This window comes from Natrix helvetica (genome assembly GCF_964273705.1).
Source record: "Natrix helvetica genome assembly, chromosome: 2".
In the NCBI taxonomy this organism is placed as follows: Eukaryota; Metazoa; Chordata; class Lepidosauria; order Squamata; family Natricidae; genus Natrix; species Natrix helvetica.
Window position 1 is genome coordinate 101,226,200 of NC_138552.1, and position 26,409 is coordinate 101,252,608.

The window sequence follows — 26,409 nt, forward strand, 5'->3', positions numbered from 1 at the left end:
GAAGTTTCTCTTCTCAGAAATGTCAGAAAGGGACAGGCAGGCTGCCACAGCTCCACTGAGAAGACATTTCTGAGAAGAGAAACTTCTCCTTTCTCCTCCCCCCCCCCACTCCCTTCTAGCATTGATGATATCATGTTACCTAGGCATTTTTTGCATCGGGCGAGCCCGGGATCCTTGCAAGAGGAATGGGATCACATGTGCAGGAGGCTCCTCAGCGCCAGCCTCAGATCAGCGCAGCCGCGGTCCCCTTCCCCTGCACACGTGGTCCCATTCCCCTCCTTCCTGAGCCAACATGAAGGGGACCACGGCTGCGCTGATCTGAGGCTGGCACTGAGGAGCCTCCTGCACATGTGGTCCCATTCCCCTTGCAAGGAGCCCAGGCTCGCCTGATGCAAAAAATGCCTAGGTAACGTGATATCATCAGTGCTAGAAGGGAGTGGGGGGGGGAGGAGAAAGGAGAAGTTTCTCTTCTCAGAAATGACTTCTCAGTGGAGCTGTGGCAGCCTGCCTGTCCCTTTCTGACATTTCTGAGAAGAGAAACTTCTCCGGTCGGGTTGTGCCCGTACGATCGGAGCAACCACACGGTTTGATGGCGTCACCAGCCTCACCAGCCATAAACCTCACCACACATCACTGATCTGTGGGAATATCTTCAATTGAAAGCAGCATTGCAAGCTATGTATAGTACCAAGATGATAACACTACAGGTAGTCCTTAAAACCATTTGTTTGGTGACTGTTCAAAGTTACAACAACATTGAAAAAAGTGACTTATAACTGTTTTTCACACTTACGACCTTTGCAGCATTCCCCATAGTCACATGATCAAATTTGGAGCTCCTGGCAACTGGCTTGTGTTTATGATGATCGCAGCCTCCTTGGGTTATGTGGCCACCTTTTGCGACCTTCTGACAAGCAAAGTCAATGAGGAAGCCAGATTCACTTAACAACCATGTTACTCACAGCTGCAGTGATTCATTTAACCACTGTGGTAAATAGAGTGGATTTTTACGGAGTAGATTGATAGATCTTTATAGAAATGGCTTGTTTCAAATTATTGTAATAAAGCAAAAAGTTGTGATTTGATGTTAATGCCTGATTTTACTGCAACAGAGAGAGTCAGAAGTCAATGCTTCTTTTTCTTTCTTTTTCTTCTAATCCTTCTTCACTTCTCTTTCCCCTCTTCCTCCCCACTGTTTTCCTATTTACTTTTGTATTTTGTATATTATAATACTTTATAATTCAATTAAAAAAATGTTAAACTGAGTTTCACAACAACTGTGGGAAGAAAGATCATAAAATGGGACAAAACTCACTTAATAAATGTCTCAGGTAGCAATAGAAATTTTGGGCTCAACTATAGTCATAAGTCAAGGACTACCTGTATTATGAAAATGAAAGTGTGCCTTCCACCCATCCAAAATGTGATTAATTTGATACCACAGCCTCATCAGACTTTGATTATTAACAAAACTCTTTTTTACAACAAAATGAAATTATATGCTCTTCAATAACCCATTAGCAAATTTCCATGAGAAACCTTCAGATTTCAGGCCTAAGGTCTTTCCTTACCTCACCCATGGGAACTGGAGGATGCTACAGTAAGTATATAGAATACTAGATTAAATTTTGTACAGAATACCAGAGGTGGGTTGCTCCTGATTCGGCCCGATTCAGCCGAACCGGTAGTGATAATCTGGCCTGGGTCACAGAACCGGCAGCAACCCAGGCTGGGTAGGCCCCGAACCAGTTCCCTGGTCTCCGTTGGCATTGCTGGCATCTTATTTATTAGCTTTTAATTAGCTCCGCACATGCACACAACCATTTACAGTGAACTGTGCATGCGCAAGCAACACATGGCTGTCGCACACGCGAATGAAGCGGTACAAGTTTGTGTAGGAACCCACCCCTGGAGAATACTCTAGGTCCTAAATACCATTGTCAATGTTTTCTTACCCTGGATGAATTTTCACCATAATGTAAAACTATTATAGGCTTGGGCTTAAAGTTCCTTTGAAAAGCATATATACGAAGACAGTCTAAGAAACTCTAATACTCTTTTCCTCAGCTTTGGGGAAAATGGAGATCAGGCATATTCCTTTTTTAAAAAAAAAAATCTTCAAAATTACACATTTTTTCTCTTTTTGGTTTATTACAAACTGGGTCAGAAAAAATATCAAGAGCCTTGACCTATGTCCTAGAACTATCCAGATGTCCATGAATGCAGATTTTCATGCTATATCAACCTCTTGCACAACAAGGACCTGGGAGAGGATGTCCAACATTTTAGGCAATTTGAAAGGGTTTTTCAAAACCACTAGAAACAAAAGTATTTATGTGAAAGCCTGGGATTCTGTGATAAACATATCATCAGGGGCTGTTTCCAGACTCTACTGTATGCCATTTTGTTATCATGGTAAGGCACTTTTAGTGTACTTAATTTCAAAGCAACAGAAGATGGGCCTACATTAAACATTTCAACTTACTCCAAACATGTTGCTTCCATAGAAGGAATGGCAATGATTTCAGGCATCATTTAGCAGATATACAATGTTAACCAGGTCTTCATGCAACAGCATTACAGCTATACTTGTTTAACGGGGCTAAATGAGGGGTGAAGATATACATTCCCATAAGTTGCATTCTAAGACATTTTCCGTAACCTGAATCCTTTCTTAAATTTTTGTTGGAATTACAGGTATCTTTTCAAACATTCCCATAAAGTCCCTAGTGGTAAGGCACCCAGTACCAACAATAGGGCAGTAATTTGGATTTGAAAGCAAAAAGGTGCTTTGGAGAACATAGAAGTGCATACATAGCACTTGTCTGCAACTCTCTAACCTAAATCTAGACAGCAGACTAAAAAGCAGATATATCACCCTGCCAACAAAAGTGCGTATAGTCAAGGCTATGGTTTTCCCAGTTGCAATGTATGGCTGTGAAAGTTGGAGCATAAGAAAGGCTGAGTGCCAAAGAATTGAGGCCTTTGGACTGTGGTGCTGGAGAAGACTCCTGCGAGTCCCTTGGACTGCAAGGTGATCAAAACAGTCAGTCCTAGGAGATCAACCCTGACTGCTCTTTAGAAGGCCAAATCCTGAAGATGAAACTCAAATACTTTGGCCACCAAATGAGAAGGAAGGACTCACTGGAGAAAAGCCTAACGCTGGGAAAGTTTGAGGGCAAAAGAAGGGGACGACAGAGAATGAGGTGGCTGGATGGAGCCTTGTTTTACAGCTTTCCGTCAACGCCAGGATGATTAATATAGTATATTGACTGCAAGTCCTTGATCACAGGCCATTTGGGCTAGAGTTGATGAGTATTGGAGTTCAATATCATCTTGGGTAGGAAAAAAACCTAAACATAAAAAAGATTTCTCTTGGTTAGCCAGCCAAGTGGAGAAATTGGAAGGCTGGTGAAGCATACATGAGCATACTTGATATGTAATCATAGCCAATTAGCATGACTTGACAAATGTATTGTTATTTGATGAATAGTCACTCTGAGGGCTGTGCAGCACTTTAAAAGACAAAATATAGCACCTGTCTACAATCCTTTAGAGCGGGCCGATATCTTCTCCCAAAATTGCACAGATTCTAACCATGGCAACAGTGCAATTCCAGCTAAAGATCGATTTGGGTTTGTTGTTAGTTGTGAAGTCATGCCTGACCCATTGTGACCCCATGGACAATGTTTCTCCAGGCCTTCCTGTCCTCTACCATCCTCTGGAGTCCATTTAAGTTAACGCCTACTGCTTCGGTGATTCTCTTAAGAAACTCAAATCATGCATTAAAAAGAAAAAAAAACTTGCTTGCAACTCCAATTCGTTAAACAGATAGGTGTTAGGGATCTCAATTTACACATTTGGCTTAGAACAAATACTTGACAGATCTGTACACGTTTGCAGAGTCACAGCAGGGGAAACGTGAAACAGTTCAAGCCTGAACAGAAAAAGTAACTTCAAATACATGTGTAAAAAGTGTTTTTAAATTAAAAAATAAAAAACAACAACACTGTATTCCTAGAACAAATATATTATTATTCAAACAGGAGGTACGGTTTATTTTGCTGGGACTTCAATAAAAGCACAATCATATGGACTGCACTTTCTGTTCTACTTTTATAGTATTTATTCTGTTGATCTGCTTCCTTCTTTTATAATGTTAGACTAAGGTATTCAGTGGTAAAAAGCTGACCTAATGTTCTAGCTTCTTCAGTTTCTCTAAGAAAAGGTTACCAGCGAAGAATTGTGAGAGCACAGATTGAGTATTTCATGTGTTTATCAAAGAACAGTTTGAACATCCTTACCTGAGAAAAATTGAGACCGTTCAATGGATGGCATTGTTCCTCTACTTTTTCGACTGCACCCGTCTGCTTCTTGAGGCGTTCTGCTTCCTGAGCCAGATAGAGATCTAAAACAGGTACACCCCGTGACTTGATGTCCACCTCAGTCAGAGAATTCATCATTAGCATGACCCAAACAGGCCTTTTCCTCTCCCAGTTGCCTGCAATAGCATTGAAGAGGTAGTCTGCATATAAGCCTTTGCCTTGTTGATCTGGAGTCATCCAGGAAGGTATCATCAGCTTGACATACTCCAAATGGCGCTTGAGTCGGCGGTAGAGGTCCCTGGGGAGCACATCCTGAAGGCTCTTGCCCTGTGGTAGGAGCTGGCAACTGGTCAAAGCAGAGATTGTGTAGGGATCTGTGAGGTCCAGCTCGAAGTAGACAATATGACTGTTCTGGAAGGCTTTCTTAGAATTCTCAGGGATAAAATCCCAGACTCGAGTATAAGGGACGTGAATGGTACCAAAAAAGTAAGATGGCGGGTCTCTCTTTATAGTCCACAGGAAGGAGTTCAGCTCACTTTGCTGAAGGAAAGGAAACACAGCAGTGAAAATAAACAAGCCTAAATGTGTGGAAACAACATGGAGAATAACTAATCATTAAGTGAGATCGGTAAGTTGTGTAGCCTGTCATTAAAGTTACTGAGAAACAGTATATTAGGTACAAATCTTGACTGAGGCTTAGTTTCTATTGCAAAATTTTAGGAAGGCTGGGAAACATCCAAAAAAATAAAACAAAAAATTCACTTCATTAGATATTAGGTAAAGTTCTCATAGCAGCAAGCTACATAAGCATTGGTTCAACTGAAATGGAGAAGTGAACAATCACTGAGAAATGAACAGAACAACACAATTACTGATTTCACCTACAAGAAAATGGACTGTTACAGAGCATTTTTAAAGTGCTGTTTAAATTCATATATTTAGAAGGCTTTTTTCCTTCTCTAATCTGGTACTTCTAATTTCTTTTGTTTGCTACTCCTTATTCTGTGCTTTGCACAATGTTATTTATCCCAAAAAGAAACCAAACACTCCTAATAGCACAGTATGTATGTAAAAGAAAAGAAAAAAGAAAAACTTTCATATTATACATCAATAATAAACCCTCCTGCTCCTGTTAAAAAAAGCCAAGACCACAGCATCTCCCAATAAGCAAAAAGAAACAGAATGCTGCAAAACAGCCTTCAAATGTCCTTAACAAGTATTTTATAACTTTTAAAATCTAATAGGAGATTGATACTAGCAGCCTATAGATAAAGGCAAAGCGATTTGGGGCGGGATATGGGAGTGAAAAAAGGAAGCCTCTCTTATTTGTTGATAAGATGAATGAAGATAACTGAAAGTCCAAAGAGGTGAGAAGTGTCACCTACGCACTTAAAAGCAAACAATGAATCCTGAAAGCTGCCACAGGCATAGAAGGGGTTAGGAAGGTCAATAGGCCTTTGTTTTAAATAAGCCTGATCTGTATGTGACAAAGAGCACACAGGCAGATCCAAGTCTTTCGAAAAGGTATTTTACAATGAAAAGGCATCGCCTGGGCCCACTTAGAATTTGATTAACGCCCGCCCGCCCACCCACTCTCCACCTCTTGTTCTCGGATCTAATGTAAGAAAGGTCCCAGGATGAAACAAAAGCCTGCATTTTTTTTAGACTGTCCTATGAAGGGTGATCCTACTTGCTTCGAGACTCATTCCTGCAACTTTAAAATCAGATTGCACAAGAAACAAGCAGCTTGAGCCCTTAAAAAGTGGTTTCTCACATAATAAATTTGTCTGAAACCCGTGGCAAAAGAGAGGTTGTAGAACTGGAAACCAAGGAAACCTAGGTAGAAACTTACAGAAAATAGACTTTTACAGAGCTGACCGTTTAAAGCAGGTGTGTCAAACATGCAGCCCATGGGCCACTTACTAGTAATGAGGCCCCACAAGATCATAAACTTTAAACATTATGTATACATGCACACACATTAATTATATATTGCGTCTGCAGCCCAAGACAATTCTCTTCACTCAATGCAGCACAGGCAAGCCAAAAAGTCAGACACAACTGCTTTAAAGCAACAATACCCAACATTTTTGGCACCAGGGCTGGTTTCATGGAAACCAATTTTTCCATGGAGGAGGGGAAGTATGGTTTTCATTTTGCTCACTCACACGCCGCTCACCTCCAGCAGTGCACCCCACTTCCTAACAAGCCACAGACTGGTACTTCTCCGTGGCCCAGGGGTTAGGGTCTCCTGCTTTAAAGGACTGGCAGGCAATGAGAACTCAGCTATCATTTTCTACATCAAATTCTATGCCTAAACTTCCACCTTCCTAATTTCAATCAGCCTCCTGAATTATGAGTAGCTTCAGGGCTAGAGGTACCCCCTCCCCCCCCCCACACACATACTTTCCAAGCTGACAGCAAAAGCTCCTTTTCCATTGGTTTTGTCCAGTGCCTAAAAGCCACACATCCATCTGAACAAAAATGCCTCTCCTTGCAAATGGAAGTTCAACAAAAGTGGAGTTAAATTTGACTTTTCTTCTTGGCAAATGGGTGCCGTCCACTAAGCAGTGCCAAAGGGCGGCGCCCAGGAGCAGGGCCTTCTCTGTGATGGGCCCAGCCCTCTGGAATGACCTCCCCCCCGACATTAGGATTACTACCGACCTCCGCTCCTTCCGTTCAAAACTCAAGACCCACCTTTTTCAACTAGCCGGCCTGGCTCAACCATAGTTCCATTTTAATCCTCCTGGCAATCTTTTAAACTTGTAATTTTATATTGGGGTATTTTAATTCTTAATCTTATTATTACTATTTCTATGTACTGTAATGATTGTTGTGTGATTTTTATACCTCCTCCGTGTAATGTTTAATTGTATAATATGTGCTTTTTTATTTATTGTACGCCGCCCCGAGTCCCTTCGTGGAGAGGGAGCGGCTAACAAATCTAATAAATCTAATCTAATCTAATCTAATCTAGAGACTGACCCTTCATTAGACTACATGTCTCATCTCTTTTGTGGGGTTACACAAAGTAACTCCAGCTCAGTATGATTATTCCCAAAACACAGTCTCTTCAAACAAAAAATACCAGTAATATGAAGCCACCTACAATGAATATAAAACATATCACTATGTGTTTACAGTTAATACTCATATATTACAAGCAGGAAGCCCACTGGTCACACTGGGCACACGTGACAGAAACTACAACCTATCTCAACTTTTTGAGTCATATTTATTTGTATTGTACATTTTCACACATTTTTACACGTGACAGGTTCCTGTGTCTATAAGAATCATTAATATTCCAAGCAGCTGGCCTGGCTTAACTTTGATTTAACCATATCGCTCCTGACGGGTTTTTATTGGGTATTTTAATTATATTTAATTATCTAGGGGTTTTTAAATACTGTATTTTAATTGTTTTATTTGCCGACCTCCTCTTTGTGTATGTCTCGGTATATGTCTTTGTTATATGTTTGTTTTGTCCACATATTTATTTCATATGTTTCGTTGTACGCCGCCCCGAGTCCTTCGGGAGAGGGTGCGGCTAAGAAATAAATATTTTTTATTATTATTATTATTATTATTATTATTATTATTATTATTATTATTATTATTATTATATATGTAGAAGAAAAGTATTTACTTTTATAAATGAATAATTTTTTATTGTCAATGAACATTAATTATTTTTTAATTCAATTAATACTTTCTAATTATCATGCCCATGCCTTTAGATAGTGTGCCAGGTAAGTATACAGACTCACACATACACACCCAAATGTATTCAAAGATTTCATGGATATACACATTTTGGGAGGGAAGGAAGATTTCAAGGATTGGTTTCAACTGTAAACAAAACTAGGATTGGCAAGATAAGGAAGATCAGTGGTAGAGAGGATTTTTGTCTTTACTGAGTTTTCCTTCCCCCAAAAGTCTTCATTTTGGTGGGAGATTGTCTTAAATTTAGGAAGGCTGGAAAGGCATACATAGGCCAGTTATCCAGTAACTTTTATTTTTAAAACATTTAAAATAGATGCTAAGTTCATTCAAGCTATGGCCACTGCCATATTTTCCAGGAAGAAAAAGGTTGTATTTATAGGTCCAAAACAGGAAATAGCATGCCATTCACACTAGTAACACTTATTTATTACTTTCCTTAATGTTGTACTGCAGTTTAGCAGAAATATTTCCAAAGCAGCAGCAATGTGTTTCTTCCAGATGGTCTGTATTTGAAAATGCCATTTTTAACATTACACACCAAAATCTGACATTGTATTCATCTTCAAAAGCTATTTGACAAGTATTGAATAGGGGCCACCGGGGCAACAATAAAAAGAAACATCCATCAGTATTGTCTCTCTTATTAAAACATTTAGATTCCATTTATCCAGATTAACTTCAGATACAGTAAAAACATTACACTGCTGTCATTTCCCACAACAATGTCAATAAGAGTGGTTTAATGTAGAAAATTATATTACCTTAGATTATTTCTGCTATGAATTTATTATGCTTCTACTTTGTTCAAGGAAAGTTTTCTGTAGGGGTGAAGCACGAGACGAGTAGACTATGAGTTCTAGTCCTGCCTTAGTTATGAAGCCAGCTGGATGGCCTTGGGCCAGTCCCTCACTATCAGCCCAAGGAAGGAGGCAATGGAAAACCACTGCGAAAAATCTTACCAAGAAAACTGCAGAGACTAGCTCAGGTTGTTACCAGGAATTAACACTGACTCCAAGTCAGTTTACTATTATTAATAATTTAAACAAGAACTAAAGGTTAAAAAAAAGCTCCAGAACAGGGTGTCAAACTCAATTTCATTGAGAGCTGCATCAAGGTTGGGGAGGGCGTGACCAGCTCAACATCGCTTGTGTCAGGAGCGCCTGTGGTGGCCCAAGCGCTCTGCCAGCAAAAAGGTGCAACTCCATTTTCGCTGGCAGAGGGTTGCAGGAGGCTGTCGCAGCCGAAAACAGAGGTAGCCCCCTCCCCCCCGGTGCATCCATCCCGAGCTACGTTTTCACTGGCAGAGGCACCACGGGCCAGTCCTTCGCTGTTTCAAGGACAGACCTGCAGGCCAGGTCTAAGCACCCCGTGGGTCAGGTCCAGCCCATGGGCCTTGAGTTTGACACCCCTGTTCCAGAACATTCCTGTTTCAAAAAGACTTAAATAGCAAAAACATTTGTAATAAATAACACAACGAGTTAAAACATACAATTTGCTACAGATATATAAAATTGCTAATTTCTGCAAGACTTACAAGAAAATCAGAACAGTAGACTAACTGGAAAAAATGAGGGATGGGGGATGGGGAGTCCTGAAAGCAACAAGGGCAAACTGTGTCAATACTACTTTCAAATGTTGTCCCAGACAATGCTTACTATTTGCCTGCAATTAAATATCCCATAAAGCCATATGGAATAATGTCACAATACTAAGTGACGCATTATAAAGTATTATGCAAAGCCATGTGCAAAAGTCATTAAACGCTTCTCAAGCACTTTGCCTAAAGCACTGAAGTGCTGCAAATTTCCAAGACTTGAGTGCACTTTTTAGAGGTTCCACAGATTCTCCAGGCATGCCTAGGAAGCACAGGTGCAGTCACCAGGATACTGATTCTACAGAAGCAGGTGAGATGGAGATGTACAACTGACCATGCAAGGCAGTGGTGGGTTACAGGCGGTATGCCCCGGTACGGACGTACCGGAGCCAACCCGGAGCACCAGATACTATTCTGGTACGGTGCTCTGGAGGGCCCCGCCTGCGTTCCTTAACGTGTTTTAAAGCTGCCGGCGCTTCCGCGCACGGGCATGGCACATACAGCGCCTGCGCAATGCTCTGCTGAGCAGCTGGAGCATCACGGAGGCTTGTGGAAGCATTGTTTCCAGCTACAATGCATGCACATGCTGCACATATGTGTGCGCATGCCGCACGCATGCATGTGGGTGACTGTACCGGTTGGAACGGAATCCGGAACCCACCACTGATACAAGGTCCCTTTGAGAGGTCCTGATATTTTCACATTTCAAGCAGAAGATGTAGAGGTACTTTGCCGAGCCCTCAGAATGCACTGAGTCTCTTGCAAAGGAAGAGGGGAGAGAGGAGAGGGAAAAGTGGAGGGTCCCTTTCCCCTGCCCCCTGGTTCATACAGATCCATGCATATCCCAAAAGTGGTTTTTCAAGAGGCAACTGGACTTTCTGGTTTTTCTCTGAGGACGTTTTGCTTCCTATCCAAGAAGCTGAAGAAGCTTCATGGATGAGAAGGGAAACATCCTCAAGAAAAACCAGGAAGTCCAGTTGCCTCTTGAAAAACCACCTTGACCTGGATGACTGAGAATCTACATAGACAGTTCCATGCATACATTTTTCATGTTGAAATAGGCAGTAACAGTGCAATCACCAAGTATGATCCCCAGCTGGTCTCTCCAACAGATTCCCAGTGATGGTTGGGTACACAAAGGCTCTGCACTGTCACCACCTTTGTTTATACTGGTCATGGATGCCATGACCTGCAGCAGAACGCACCCTGGATTGTGCTCTATGCTGTTGGTGTTATGCTTACTTCCACCACCAGAGGCGAACTACAGCAGCAAGTTCAAATATGGAATGATCGCCTCAACCATTTTGGACTCCACCTCAACATCAAGAAAACTGAGTACTTAGAGACTGTCACCACCCCTGGAACGCTTCAAATCAATGGAGAAAACCTAAAGAAGGTGGACATACAGTGAGGCAAAAAAGTATTTAGTCAGCCACCAATTGTGCAAGTTATCCCACTTAAAAAGATGAGAGAGGCCTGCAATTGGCATCATAGGTAGACCTCAACTATGAGAGACAAAATGTAAAAAAAACACCAAACAATCACTTTGGCTGATTTGGAAATAATTTATTTTCAAATTATGGTGGAAAATAAGTATTTGGTCAATATCAAAAGTTCATCTCAATACTTCGTTATATATCCTTTGTTGGCAATGACAGAGGTCAAACATTTCCTGTAAGTCTTCACAAGGTTGGCACACACTGTTGCTGATATGTTGGCCCATTCCTCCATGTAGATCTCCTCTAGAGCAGGGATGTTTTGGGGCTGTCGCTGGGCAACACGGACTTTCAACTCCCTCCAAAGGTTTTCTATGGGGTTAAGATCTGGAGACTGCCTAGGCCACTCCAGGACCTTGAAATGCTTCTTACAAAGCCACTCCTTCGTTGCCTGGGCGGTATGTTTGGGATCATTGTCATGTTGAAAGACCCAGCCATGTTTCATCTTCAATGCCCTTGCTGATTGAAGGAGGTTTGCACTCAAAATCTCATGATACATGGCCCCATTCATTCTGTCCTGTACACGGATCAGTCGTCCTGGTCCCTTTGCAGAGAAACAGCCACAAAGCATGATGTTGCCACCCCCATGCTTCACAGTAGGTATGGTGTTCTTTGGATGCAACTCAGCATTCTTTCTCCTCCAAACACGACGAGTTGTGTTTCTACCAAACAGTTCTATTTTGGTTTCATCTGACCATATGACATTCTCCAATCCTCTTCTGGATCATCCAAATGCTCTCTAGCAAACTTCAGATGGGCCTGGATATGTACTGGCTTAAGCAGGGGGACACGTCTGGCACTGCAGGATCTGAGTCCCTGGCGACGTAGTGTGTTACTGATGGTAGCCTTTGTTACGTTGGTCCCAGCTCTCTGCAGGTCATTCACTAGGTCCCCCCGTGTGGTCCTGGGATTTTTGCTCACCGTTCTTGTGATCATTTTGACCCCATGGGGTGAGATCCCCCAGATCAAGGGAGATTATCAGTGGTCTTGTATGTCTTCTATTTTCTAATTATTGCTCCCACAGTTGATTTGTTCACACCACGCTGCTTGCCTATTGCAGATTCAGTCTTCCCAGCCTGGTGCAGGTCTACAATTTTGTTTCTGGTGTCCTTTGACAGCTTTTTGGTCTTCACCATAGTGCAGGTTGGAGTGTGCCTATTTGAGGTTGTGGACAGGTGTCTTTTATACTGATAACAAGTTCAAATAGGTGCCATTGATACAGGTAATGAGTGCAGGACAGAGGAGCCTCTTAAAGAAGAAGGTACAGGTCTGTGAGAGCCAAAAATCTTGCTTGTTTGTAGGTGACCAAATACTTATTTTCCACCATAATGTGCAAATAAATTCTTTCCAAATCAGCCAATGTGATTGTTTGGGGTTGTTTTTTTTACATTTTGTCTCTCATAGTTGAGGTCTACCTATGATGCCAATTACAGGCCTCTCTCATCTTTTTAAGTGGGAGAACTTGCACAATTGGTGGCTGACTAAATACTTTTTTGCCCCACTGTATTTCGATATCTGGGATTCCACCTACAAGGCAATGGCAACATGCGAGCAAGGGTGAATGCAGCCTTGATGTGTTAGTGAGAACTCATTGGTGTGTTATGTGACAGATGAATGCCAACTCATCCTAAATATAAGATTTACAAGACAACCATCTGCTCGGTTGCACTATATGGCACTGAATGCTGGGCAGAAACAACAGGGACAGAAAACTATGTCCATGCCATGGAAATGCGAATGCCCCATTGGGTATTGGGTATCTCCCTTCTTGACCACATCACAAATGTCACCATTCGACAATATTTTGGTGTGGCACCAATTATAGAGAAGATGAAAGAAGGACAGCTCCGCTGGTATGGACATGTCTTGAGAGTACCACCTTCCACCATTACCAGGACTGCCTACCAACTAGAAGTCAATGGCCAGTGACCACGTGGCGCCAAAACAGAGATGGCAAGACAACGTCAACAAAAATACGCAGCTGACTGTGCACAGTGGCACTCTGTGATCTGAAAAGTGGACTCTGCACTTGTGGGAATATGCAAGGAGGAGGAGGTGGAAAAGGAGGAGGAGAGAGAGTAGGGGAGAAGGAGGAGGAGAAGGAGGAGGAGAGGGAGGAGGGGGGAGGAGGAGGAGAAGGAAAAGGAGGAGAGGAAGAAGAGGGAGGAGGAGGCGAGAAAGGAGGAGGAGGAGGAGGAGGAGGAGGAGGAGGAGGAGGAGGAGGAGGAGGGGGGGGGGAGAAGAAGAAAAAGTGCAACTGCACCTCAACTTCATGATTAAAAATTAGGACTGTATAATCTGGAGAGTGGAAAATGATGGACATATCCAGGAGACCAAACATCAGCATTCAGAACATACATGGGTATATCTGAGTCTACCAAATTAAGTGGGTGTACCAAATTTGAGTGCATTGAATTAAGTGTTGCAGCATCTTTTTATTATTTTAAACAGTTGTTATATTGCTTATATTGTTATATTGCTAGCCATGAATGCTAAAAAAATGTGCATGCTGTTATTTTTATCCTATAACACTTTCTAAAATGAAGTGGCATTTCTCATCTTCAAGAAGAAGAAACTCTATTGCCAAAGAAGCAGATGCCGTGTTATTCCTGTAACAGTGGTGGTTCTACACTTTGTGTTTAAAATACAAAGCTATTAGAGTTTTAATCATAATCAAGGATACCTAACTGACTTGGAGGGGGAATTCAGTCTTAATTATATACTTCTAATAAAGCTGTATGTCCCAATTAAGTAATGCATATGGCTATCTAAGGCCTCCCACCTCCGGTCATTATGTGTTGGATCTAAAATTACTAGCCTTGCAGTACTCCTCCATAAACTGACCTGCTATACTCCTCCACACATTCTGGAAGATTTCTTTTGGTGACCTAGAGTTCGCTTACTGTTTGTGAACTGAAACAATAAGCATTCCAAACTAAAAGGTAGAGAAAACAGGAAGCAAATACATAAGTTGCCTTCAGAATGCCACATTTCATTTTCCTTCAATCTTGCCCTGGGCGTTTGTCTTAAGTCTGTTGAATGTCCAACTCAGATGTAAGACTTCTGGAAACATCAAGTCTCTAGAAACATTACAGTCAATTCACAGTGGGATACCCTCCACTGAATATATTTAAGCAGAGGCTAAACCATCAGGGATACATTAATCTTGGTTACTGTTTGAGCAGGACATTGAATTTTGAGGTCTCAATTACCCTTTCTACGTTCATATTTCTAAGAAGTTGATTAGTCAAGGGTGATTTTCTGGAGAGAAAGAAATACTTCATACAAATTAAATTTATTTATTTTTATTTCAAGACCTCTTCCATCAACTTAAATCATTTGAGATCGGCTGTCTTTTTAGGAAGTACAGTTGATACATTATCCTATTTTGAAGAAAGATCTTTCTTTAAAATTCATTTTGACCATAGTTTCAATTTACAATTTACAGCACCTATAAAAACAAAATCTTTGCACCGGAAATATAGCATATAGCTTTTGGAGATTATTGCAAGTAAGTGGCAAGGCTAATATGTCACACACTAGATAGAAAGACCATTAAACAGTGAAATACATAGCTATGTGCTTGTTCCAAGAGCCTATATTTTGACAGTAGAAAAGAAAGAATAGGTGTAAAAGTGGGGAGCCGATCTAAGGTTGGCTAAGTCTTTTCCAACATGGGAGGTGATGATTATAGGATGATAGGAATTGTAGACAAATACATTAGGATGGCACCAAGTTGGTGACGTCTTCTGAAATCTTAGTTTAACTGTTGAAATAATGCTTTGCTCATTGATGTCAGATAAAAATTAGGTTTGAAAAACATGGTTTGTATATAAACCACAATGGGTTACATTCAAACCTAAACTATGGTTGGTATACCTCAGTGGTGGGTTGCAGGCGGTATGCCCTGGTACGGGTGTACCGGATCCTGCCCAGAGCACTGGGTACCGTTCCGGTATGGTGCTCCGGAGGGCACACCCGCCCACCCAGCTACTTACCATGTTTTAAAGCTGTCAGTGCTTCGGCACACACGCATGGCGCATACAGCGCCTGCGTGACATTCCGCTCAGCAGCTGGAGCATTGCGGAGGCTTGCGGAAGCATCATTTGATGCTACAGTGCATGCGCATGCATGTAGGTGACGCCGAGGCCGTTCCAACAGGTATGGTTGGAACGGAAACCGCAAACCACCACTGGTATACATGATACCATATTAAGTAAATGTTAGAAAAAAGATCCAGGTATGGGTATATACCTTGTGGAAATATGGCCGCTATGCTCTCAATTTTGTAGCCCATGTTTCACAAGGTTTTATTTGTTTGTTTGTTTGTTTATTAAGAAATTTTGCATGGCCGCCTAACTGACTCTGGTTGGCTTACAGAAGTAAAACCGCAAATACAAAACCCAGCAAGCTCTATGTTTTAATAAGCATAAGAATGGAAGAGGAGTCATATACAGCACTATCAGGAAGGACAAGCAAAAGTTATCATAAATAATCAAGCAACTATAAACTGTACTTGCAACTAAGCTCCTCGTATTATTAAGCAGGATGAATCGACTTGGCCACTCAGTAATCTTCTTCCTGTTATTATGAGAACTAAAGAAAATTAAGCTGAAGAAAAGCCACACGTGGCTATGCATTATAATAGCTAAGTAATAAAAATGTAATGTTTGTATTGACATGGTTAGTTTTCTGGTTATCACTCAAGAGTATGACTGCGTTTGCCATAGGAGGAAACATAGCATAACATGGTTTCAAACCAAAATCTAGCTACAAACAGTTCTTTAAGACTTGGAGACAGTCCTGGAAAAAAATTAAGCATTTCTCAGATCTACTCTTTACAGTGCAAAGCTAAGCAGGTGTATCTATTTTTCTGGCTGGGAAAAAATACTAACATTAAAACTGAAACAAATGTGATTAGTTATAGGAAAAATTGGGTTTTAGAATACAAACCCAACACAATGAAGCTGTTCCTTCACTGCACAAACACTCAAAAGTAGGGGAACTTTGAAACCAAAGTTAAGCAATCTCGAGTCTCATTCATTGGCACAGAAAAGAGAGATTGAAGCCATCACGGAACTTGCTTCTTCCTGCTGACAATTAATATTCTTTTGACAGTCTGGCTTCTGTAATAAAATATGACTCCATCTGGCAAGGCAAAGGTGAGACAGCTAAGAAGCAAAGCAAGAATCACACACTCAATTTATGGAAGCTACATGAATGAATGAATGAATGTGAATGAATGAATGATGAGTATGCGCACAATTCAAGGACCTAGGCTCAAAACACTGAATACAAGTTTTAATTTTCATGAGTTACCAGGTATATAATGTGCCACAAGTGTGTTCAGTTCTTTAAGATTATTGTAACAATAACCTTTAAAGTTTTCAGATATTACCATACTGAAAATAGGAAGCTAACACGTGAACATCACATGTGTAACAGAACTTGGATAAGGTTACACATGTGAAAGTCTGAAAAATGGGCCTTTTTTGAATATTTGTGAGAAAATAGGATTATGAAATATGTTCTAGGTTAGTCATTTTAAATAACAGCTATGGCATAAAATATATCGCTGTATGTTTGGAAATAGGATAGATCCGTGATTGGCGAACCTATGGCACATGTCCCACAGGTGGCATGCGGAGCCATTTCTGAGGGCACGTGAGGCGTTTCCCTGTCAGCTCTAGCACCAGCTGATTTTCATTCTTGATTTCTGCCATTTTTCGCCCTTTCGCCCAAAAGAAAAATGGCCCAATGGGCAACCCAGAATTCTTTTCCCGATGTTCCGGTTTGTGCGTTGGGCTGTTTTTCGCCCTCCGGAGGCTTTAGGGAAGCCTCTTGAAGCCTCTGGAGGGAGAAAAATGGCCCAATGGGCAACCCTGAAGTCCTGAACTTCTAGTTTGCATGTTGGGCCATTTTTCACCCTCCCCAGACTCCTAGAAAGCCTCTGAAGCCTGGGGAAGGCGAAAAACAGATCTACAGGGCCAACTTGAAGTTGGAAAACAGGCCATTTCGGGCCTCTGGAGGGTCTCTGGGGGCAGGGGAGACCGCTTTTGCCCTCCCCAGGCTCCAAGAAAGCCGTGCGTGCATACGCAACATAGCGGGGGGTCACGTGTGCATGTCCAGGGGGCACGGCGCAGTGGGGCATTAATTATAGTGGTGGGCACACACGCGTGCTTTTGGCACCCGAGGCAAAAAGGGTTCACCATCACTGGGATAGATCAATAAATAAATTAGCATGTAAATGCATAAAGAAGATACAAGCTTCAACTTTCTACAAGCTACAACTTTTGCTGTTCTCAAACATTCATCCCAATGGTAAAAACGAAGGAACAGGAACAGAAACTGCTAAGAGTGATTTAAAAATGAGACATTTTATGTCTAGCTCCTCCAACTTGTTTTTTTTAATAGCCATGGTATTTTAGAAGCTCAGCTAGAACTTAGGGATAATGCGTAAGATAAAGAGGTTATATAGCTAAAGTTGCCTCTTTCCCCATCTTTGCCATAATGGAAAATGAACATTTCTGCCAAATAGCTTTCCTTCTCACCTACTTTCAATTTAAAAGAATGTGAAAATCATATAAAAATTTAATGTAGGCATCAGCATGAAGGGCAATCACCAAAAAGGGTACAATTTATCATGTTGTTATAAACTACTGATAATCACTTAGTTGAAATCGGTGGTATAGAAATTTAATAAATAAACGAACAAACAAACCTGGGAACATGGTCCCATAATTATTAATTCCAGATGGTGCAAGTCAGATCAAGTATGAAAAGCTCAAATGGTCCAAAATTGGTCACTTTAATAGAATACAGTACATAGTCAATCATTCTTGGCTACCTGCCTACTCTGTTCTTTTGTGGGAGCAAACTACCTTTGACCCAATATCAATAGTAGATTTTTAGAAGAACAGTGGTCTTGATCAGATTACTAGACTTCCCTTTACCCCTTCCAGATCAACACTGATAGGTGCATTCATAATGGGGGAAATGGAACTAAATACCTTTGGAGGTAGCAATCAGATCCTACAAGGGTGGCACAAGAGAACATAAAATTTACTAGTTAAGGATGTTGACATGGGCTTTTCATTTGCCATCTGAATACACATTGACTAGGTTTTCCCATTTCATAGTTCTACCATAGCATAACCGAATCTAGGGCAAAAAAAACCAAACACCAAACTGTCTGGATAATTTTTCTGAAGGTTATGCTTATTTTCTGGATATTATACAGTCTCAAGTAACAGGCATACAAAAGGACATGGTTTAACCTACCTTCCGGTTATAGCTATAGAAAAAAACCTATACTACTCAGTGACTTAACAAGCTTGTTCAGAGATCTAGAAAAAGGTTGGTCTATAGTAGGGGTGTCAAACTCGACTTCATTGAGGGCCGCATCAGGGTTGTGTTTGGCCTCAGAGAGGAGGGATAAGTGTGGCCAGAGTGGGCATGACCTGCTCAATGTCACTCATGTCGTGGGAGCCTATGGCAGCCCGAGCACTCTGCCAGCGACCCTCCCAAGCTCCGTTTTCACTGGCAGAGGTTTGCAGGAGGCCGTTGCAGCCGGAAATGGAGCTCAGGAGCCTATTTTTATTGGCAGAGACACCGTGGGCTAGTCCTTGCTGTTTCCAGGGTTGCCCCGGACCTTAGGTTTGACACCCTTGTTCTATAGCAACATTCAAGTCTTCCATGAAATTAAGTTACCAACATAGTTGGGCTGAGATCAGTGGTGAGTTTCAAAAAATTTTAGAACCTCTTCTGTAGGTGTGACCTGCTTTGTGGGAGTGGCTTGCTGGCCATGTGACCGGGTGGGAGTGGCTTTCCATCTATGTGACCAAGTGGGAGTGGTTGGCAGTCATGTGACTGGGTGGGCATGGCCAACTTGTAAAATGTGGTGAAACTCACTTAATAACGCTCTTGCTTAGCAACCAAAATGTTGGCTCAGGAACTCTGGCATTTGAAGCACGCAAGTCTTAAAGCTGTCAAGTTACAAGACCCTTGCACCCCTAACCCTTTAGAAAAAAAACCCCAGGGGTGTTCAAACTTGACAGCTTTATGACTTGTGGACTTCAACTCCCAGAATTCCTCCTCTCGCTCTTCATTTTGATGATGTGCAGATGGGCGGGGGGAGGGAGCTGGAACCGGTTCTAAACGGCACTGTAGATTTGTGGAACCTTTTCTATAGAAGAGATTAGAACTGGCAGGAACCCACCCCTGGCTGAGATATGTCCAAAGCAAATCTAGGCTCAGCTTTGAACTTCTTGGAAATAAACAAGACAGAATCAAGATGCTAACCCAAAACAGAATCAGATATTTCTCTTGCTTAAGGATTCAGACAACTGCACAGCCAGACACCATGAGCAAGAAATATGTATCTTTTATTTATGACATTTATCTAACCATCTAAAACCAACCAGATTTTAGGCATCTTACAGAATCTGAACAGTAAATAGAAGACATGTCAGAATAAAAATAATTGGGGGGGGGGGAATCTAAAGATAAAAGGCTAAACTTTGGTTTAATGGAAAATGTTTCTGTTGCGTAACAATTAACCCCCAAAAGCCATCCAAGAATATCTGCTTCTGGATGACAGAGGGAGCCATTCTTAAGGGGACAAACTATTTCCAGAGCAGGGGAGATACTACAGGAACAGTAAACATTAGCCTACTCATGCCATTAGTTCTAGTAGGTGGGAACTCATAGTAGGCACTTCGTAGTTGTCTGAATAGAAACTATTTAAAAAAGATGGCCCTGAAATATACAGGGCCTTATAGATGCAAACAGCACCTTCAGTTGCACTCACATAGCAGTATAATGTGGCAGTACTGTGATTATTAACTGAGCACCTATGCTGCTGTGTTCTGGGTGGTCTTCAAGGACAGCACCACACAGAGTGAATTACAATAAGCTAATAAATAATAATTACAATAAGCTAATAAAGAAACAATAAAGGCATGAACGACCATCTTCATCCTGTTCCAGGTGCACCACTCAATAGTGCACCACTCAAAGTCCTGTAAAAACCCTTCTGGCCACAATCTCATCTACTCCTCAGCAGGACCACAGACTACAAGTCAGCTCTTTTTAGAAAAACCCAATCCCATCAAGAACCTGAAATGGGGATGAAAGTTCTTGAATTCCTGGCCCGTGGGCTGGATGTGTCACATGCTGGCCACACCCAGTTTAGCAAAGGGGGAAAAAGTCCCGATACATCACGTGACACTGCCATGATGATGTTTGACAGCCCTGTTCTAGAAGGACAAGGATGGCCATGCCACCTCCATTTAGACCCCTTCGTCTACGATAGTGACTGGTTTCTGTTTTATGTCCAGATATGAACTTAAACTGCTGAAAGTCCAGATGTGGACTATGATACCCTTCATAGCTTCTGTAGCTTTAGCCCCATCACTTTCTCAATAACCTTCCCCCAATTTTGTTAGATCCAGGCCTGGCCAAACCAATCCATCTCTAAGAGTTTCTGACATTTCCTCTTCCTTCAAAGAGGCATTGAGTGCAGCCTGCATCAAACTATTGGTGCTCCCCTTCACCACTTTGATTACCCAGATGGAGCAGGGGTGCAAATCACAAGTAGTAGAGCTAAAATTGCAGGGAACTTTTGTCTACTTCTTCGGGATCCAGAGGTCCAAATCTCTCCCATAACATGTCACCTCTGTCATTGCAATATCTTCTGTCCATTTAGCTTCCAGCAGCTTCCATCTTTTGAAGAGATGGATGCAATGTTCTCCCTCAGATGTGCCCTAGAGTACAAAACCATCACCAGAGCTAGTGGGGGTACTTTGGAAGCCAAGTAAGTGACAGATGGAGCAATACATCTTTTTTTAAAAAAAAAATGTCTATATTTGAAAGACTGGCATCGCAAAGACCTGTCAATTGATATTAGCCAGCATCTGCTTTGAGTCTGACCAATACACCATGCCTGGAAATTTATTATAAGCCTTTGGGCTCGCTGGGGACCATAACATTAGAGATGCATGTGGCATGCCCAAATATGCCAATACCTTGGATGTAGAGAGTAACTAAATCCCTCCCCCACCCTATATTTTGTCACAAGTGCCAGCTAATCTTTTACTGCTGTATGTAATAAATCCAGAAGTAGCATCTGTCTCTTTACTGTTGCTGCCATGTGGCTTGCCTAAGGCCAGCTAGGAATATGACAGAAGATGTAAGATTCAAACCAAGGCTTACCTATTTATCACCCAGTTTCTCAGACAGCATACCACCCAGAGAATGTGGACCAGCAATTAATCAGTGGCTACAAAAAGATGATTAACAGCCCAGGTGTTACCCACCTGGGATCTGGATCCTTTAAAATCAGATGTTCAGTCTGGTTTAGAGATACACAGAGCTTTGATCATTCTGATGGGGTTAGGTACATTGGGAGATAAAGAGGGGGAGTACTTCTCTGCTGGTATTGATATTATCAGCCATGGTTTCCTTCTAAGTAACTTGAAGGCAACTTTTCTGGTAGATCCAATTGTTTCTGAGAGGCAAAAAGTTTCAATAGATGTAACTCTAAAGATATGGGTGACTCAAAGCCACCAGCCTTTGAAGTCCTATAAGGGGTCCCCTTTTTCCCTGTGTTATTCTTAGATGCAACAACTATGTGTTTTCTGATCTTGCTACGGTCATTTATAGTTTAGTTATCATCAGGTCAGATTGTTGTAACATTCTATATAGGCAGCAATTCCAAGAGATAAAGAGCACAGCAACAGATTGTGAGTAGGCCCATGTCAATGATCATATTATGATAGTGCTTCATTGAATGCCCTGCCTGTCAATTAGTTTCTAGGGCCAATTCACTGTTTTCCAAAATCCCACTAGACTAGAATCAGATTAGCTGAAATTCAATTACTCATACATACCAACTTGCACAATTAGATCAGGGGGGAAAAAACCTGTGTGAATCTCACCCTGAACCATTCATTATTTTGGATAGCACCATAGTTTTCTCACCCAATTTTCAGCATTGCTTGGAACTGAACTAAAATCAAGTCAGATTTAACAGTAGCTAAATGCCATTAAAAGCAAAGGGATAATTTAGGACTAGCATAAAACTGGCTGATTTTGGTAGAAGCATAGCTAAAATGCTGCGTGTCAAGGGTTGACACTGTGCATGCTTGCCAGAGAGTAAAGCCTATTCAATTTAGCAGGATTTACTTCTAAATAAAGTTATGAGAGATAACACTAATTTCTGACTTAACTATTGCTGGGGTTTTTTAAACATTGTTTTAGTCTGCAGATAAACTGCATATTTTAATTCTTGCTCAGCCATCGCCACATACCTCTCTGTCACTCCACCAGACTGATTCCCCAGTGCACTGCATGACACTAAATTAAAACTGACTTGCTTTCAAGGAATGTACTCAGGATTAAAACCATTTTGAAAAGTTGCTTTCTGGACTTTTGCCCCATTCTAACCAAATGCTTGCATTTCTTTAGCAGCCTATTTCTTCAATGTCATTCTTTATTGCTATTACCAAGGCCCACAATTCTGTACATAAATTGTTTCTTAAACTGGATGGAACATAAGTGAATAAGGTCACTACACATTTTAAAGCCATTCTTTTTAGAATTATTTTAAGAAACAAGTGTGACTCCCCTGATATTAGTGTATAGCCTGACCCGGTAGGTGTTTTTTTGGACCCATAAACATTCCAGATACAAAAAATACACATAGATTTACTTTTTTTCCTGCAACTCTAGTTCAAATCTGCCCTGGAGTTCTAAAGTAGAGTTTTTGACCATTAGTGTGACAAGAAAAAAAGACATTGCAAAGTTTGAGTAAAACTGCTCATGACTTAATATTAGACAAACTACCTCCTGTGAAGACTTGTTCAGAAGAAAAGGCCACTTCAACAGTTTTTACTTCCTAACTAAAGCTGCCAGCTTATGCACACCTCTTTGGGGGTAAGTCCTTGGGTGTACATCATCATACTTCCCAGTGTACAACAGCACATGGACAAGCCAGAATTAGGATGCAGGCTGTTTAAAAAAAATAATTTCACTCCCATGTTATATTTTTGGGCGAATTAGTATTTCCGGGGAACAAGATTATAGAGGCCATCCTCTTTGCAATCTTCTGTAGAACTTTCATTGGGGGCGGGGGTCTACGAAAAATGTGACAATTTTATTTAGCTAGTTCAGATACCTCCCCACCACCACCAAATCAGCAGATAGACTTTTGAAAGAAAAGCAGTCTTCAACAGATTTAAACTTAGCCATTTAACACATTTCTTCTAGAAGAGATTTAAAAAAAACGGAAGGAAGGAAGCTGCAGCTGCTGAGGTTCATTTGTAATATAGGAATCTCCTGTCTGATTTTGTTCCCCCCTCCCCGCCCCCCCAATCTTGGTAAGATGCGGACAGTGCGAAGGAGGGATGGGGATCCACAGCTTGGCGAAGGAGTGTCAAAAGTAAACAAAACTCAAAGAGGCCGGACCAAACAAACAGCAGGCAGGCACCTCCGCTGAACCTTATCTCCTCTCCCGGCTGGATCTCATTAAAGGCACTCTAAATCCCATCAAGGGCTAATTTACACCCCGCCCCCATTCTCTTCTCTCTTATGAAGAAAACACCACCCATGCTATCTCTCCAATTTCTCAGAGCCTGGAAAAGCGATTTTCCCTTCCTTCCACACTCCGCTCCTACACAGGGGGAACCCGGATCTGCGGTTTACAGCTTAGTTAAATTAGTTCACACGCATCCCGAGGAGTTGCGGGGGACAACACCTCAGGGACCCGACGGACGCTTTCAACGCACCTGGAGTTGAAGTGGGAGCAAAAGGATGCTAATACCCTTTCGTTTAGACCAGTGGTTCCCAACCTTTTTTTGGCCACGCCTCACCTAAGCATCTTTAAAATCTTGATTCCACCCCCCCCCCATATAATTCTTACTTTACTCAAAAAGTGAACACTACTCACGTGGAGGAAGCCTAAAAAGTCATTAACTTGGTTTAAACAAGGTTCAAATTGCCCCCATTAAAAATCAAATTGCCCCCCTGTGGGGCGTGGGCCCCACGTTAGGAACCACTGATTTAAACAAAAGTCCTGCAATGGTGGGGGTGGGGGGGAGGGAGGGGAGGACTTACTCCCTGAGTAAGCACATATTTGCTTAAACGCGGACTGCCTAGTACACTTTCCTGAGCCAAAGTACTACACTGTACTCCTAAAACGTTTCCGACAGGTACCCACCCACCCAGGTCCCAAGGTGACATCTCTATAACAGGTAGCTTAAATTATTGACATTGGTTTATAAAGCACAATAAGGTGGCGCTCACCATTTGCCCTCCACTGCGGTTTGAAGACTAGGTAGGTCCGGCTTTAACACACCTCCAGACTAACTTGCCATCTTCACCCCGCAAGCCCCGCTCAAACCCAAAAGTCCAGCTTTTTTGGTGGAAAGCCTAAACGCTCTGCCTGAAAAAAAAACTTGCACGGACGACTACAGCTTGGGAGGCTCCCCTAACCTTAAGAGGCAGAAACAGCTGGAGGTGTGCGCCCCCCCTCACTCCCTCGCCCCCTTTGGATTTCCCCAGAGGCAAACTCCCCTTTCAAGCCGCCTTCCCCACTTTTGCCGGACAAACTCGGGAGGTGGGGGGGGAGTGGGGTTTCCTTTCCCATCCCGCGTTGGGTGGGAATTCCGCCCGCGCTTCGTTCTCCCGGGGCAAGAACTTACTTTTCCGCGGAATTCGCAGCTGGCTGCAGCAGGATCCCGGCTCGGCTTCGCTCCAGCCAGTAGCAAGAGGAGGCAAATCAGCGCCAAACGAAGCTCGGCGTTGTGCACCACCATCCTATTTTACTCCACGCCCGGGGCACGGATGGGTGGGTGGAGGGGTGGGTAGAGACGCGGAGGAGAAGGGAGACGGGGGTGGAAGTCTCATTCACTGGGCCAAAATACGAAAAGTTTGGAGGGGAGCTTTGGTGGCGGTTCGGCTTTCTTTCCCTCCCCCGGACCAAAGTGTTTCTCTTCTCAGGGCGTTTTTAAGGCGGCTGTCCTAGCGGCCCGCTCCCTAAATCACCCCCTAGCCAAGCCTTCCAGGCGCTGCCCCCACCTCTTAAAGGGTTTCTGTCCCAGGTTGCGAGGAGGAGGAGGATTCGCCATGCCGCGGGGGGGGAGGAGGAGGCTCCGTCCCCCGCCCGATCCCTCCGTCAATCTCTCGCCTTCCCGGTTCAAAGTTGCTCCAGGAGCCGAACGGCAGAGTTTTTTTGGAGCAGCCCCTGGATGGAGGCAGCAAGGCGGGATTGGCCGCAGGAGGTGCCTAACCCTAAACTCTCCCGCCGCCGGCCGGAGAAGCCCTCCTCCTTTCCCCGCTCTGACCTCCGCCCCGGGCCCAGTTGGCCTCCTGCTGGATTTTCCGCGTAGTTGTTGCAAGGCATCCCACGCGGCGACAAGCCAGCGCAGAGTCCTTGGGGCGGTGGCAGGCATAACGCTCTGAGCACCCACGTTAGGGAAAACCCAGAATAGTTGCGGGTTCATACTAAGGAACGCCGTCCGGATAAGTCAACCCTTCTCCCTGTTGGACGCAACCCCCTTACAGCCAACGGGTCGCCACTAAAGCCCCGCAGTTTAGGGCACCAGTTTCGTGGGAATGGGACAACTTGCCTCAGCCAACTGGTTGTGACAAATTCACTATGGCCAACACGCTGGAGCCAATTCACCACTGGCACCTTGGCACAGGACAGCTTGCCACAGCCCACTCACTGCAAGACAACTTTTCGCGGGACAATTTAACAATTCTATTTAATTATTTAAAGTAATTATTTTAATTTTTGCCATTCACATTTCATTCTGTCCCTCCTTTTGCATCCTTTCTTTAATGATTCTATTCCACCATTTCTTTGATATTGGTGTAACTCTTGTCCTGCATTGAGATGGCTGTGGCGAGTTGTCATAGACTCCAGTTTGGTTTTTAATGAGAGTACAAGAAGGTTTTTAAGACGGCATGGTTTTGGGTTTATGCTTTTTCTGAATGTGGTTTATGCCATACAGAATTATTAAACCGATTCTGACCTATGAATCAATGTGAATCACATCCTAGGAAGAAAGACTCTGTAAAATAAGGGGGTAATTAACTGATAGGTTTGGGGAAGGGGTGTGTGGCCTGCTCATTGGGGAATGAGTCTTGTGATGGCTTCAAGTCAGTGACCAAATCCCCCTTTCACAGAAAAGCTGATGAAGCCACAAGACAAATAGGTTGCTCAAGAAAGAGGGCTCCTACTTCCCCCTCAACAAGCTTACTTTGA

General features: G+C 42.6%; 1 protein-coding gene across 2 annotated transcripts in view; it reads right to left on the bottom strand.

Annotated features, from left to right (window-relative positions):
- TRABD2A (TraB domain containing 2A) overlaps positions 1–25,193 on the bottom strand; it is a 91,093-nt gene extending 65,900 nt beyond the window's left edge. Inside the window, exons 1-2 of one of the 2 annotated variants that reach the window (XM_081945895.1) lie at positions 24,842–25,191; positions 4,305–4,865 (exon numbers count right to left, since the gene is read on the bottom strand). In XM_081945895.1, coding sequence (XP_081802021.1) covers positions 4,305–4,865; positions 24,842–24,955 — 675 coding nt within the window. In that variant the 5' untranslated portion in view covers positions 24,956–25,191. Of the gene's footprint in view, positions 1–4,304; positions 4,866–24,841 lie in introns of both variants that reach the window. The other variant, XM_081945896.1, reaches the window with a different exon arrangement.
- Positions 25,194–26,409: the final 1,216 nt, after the last annotated feature.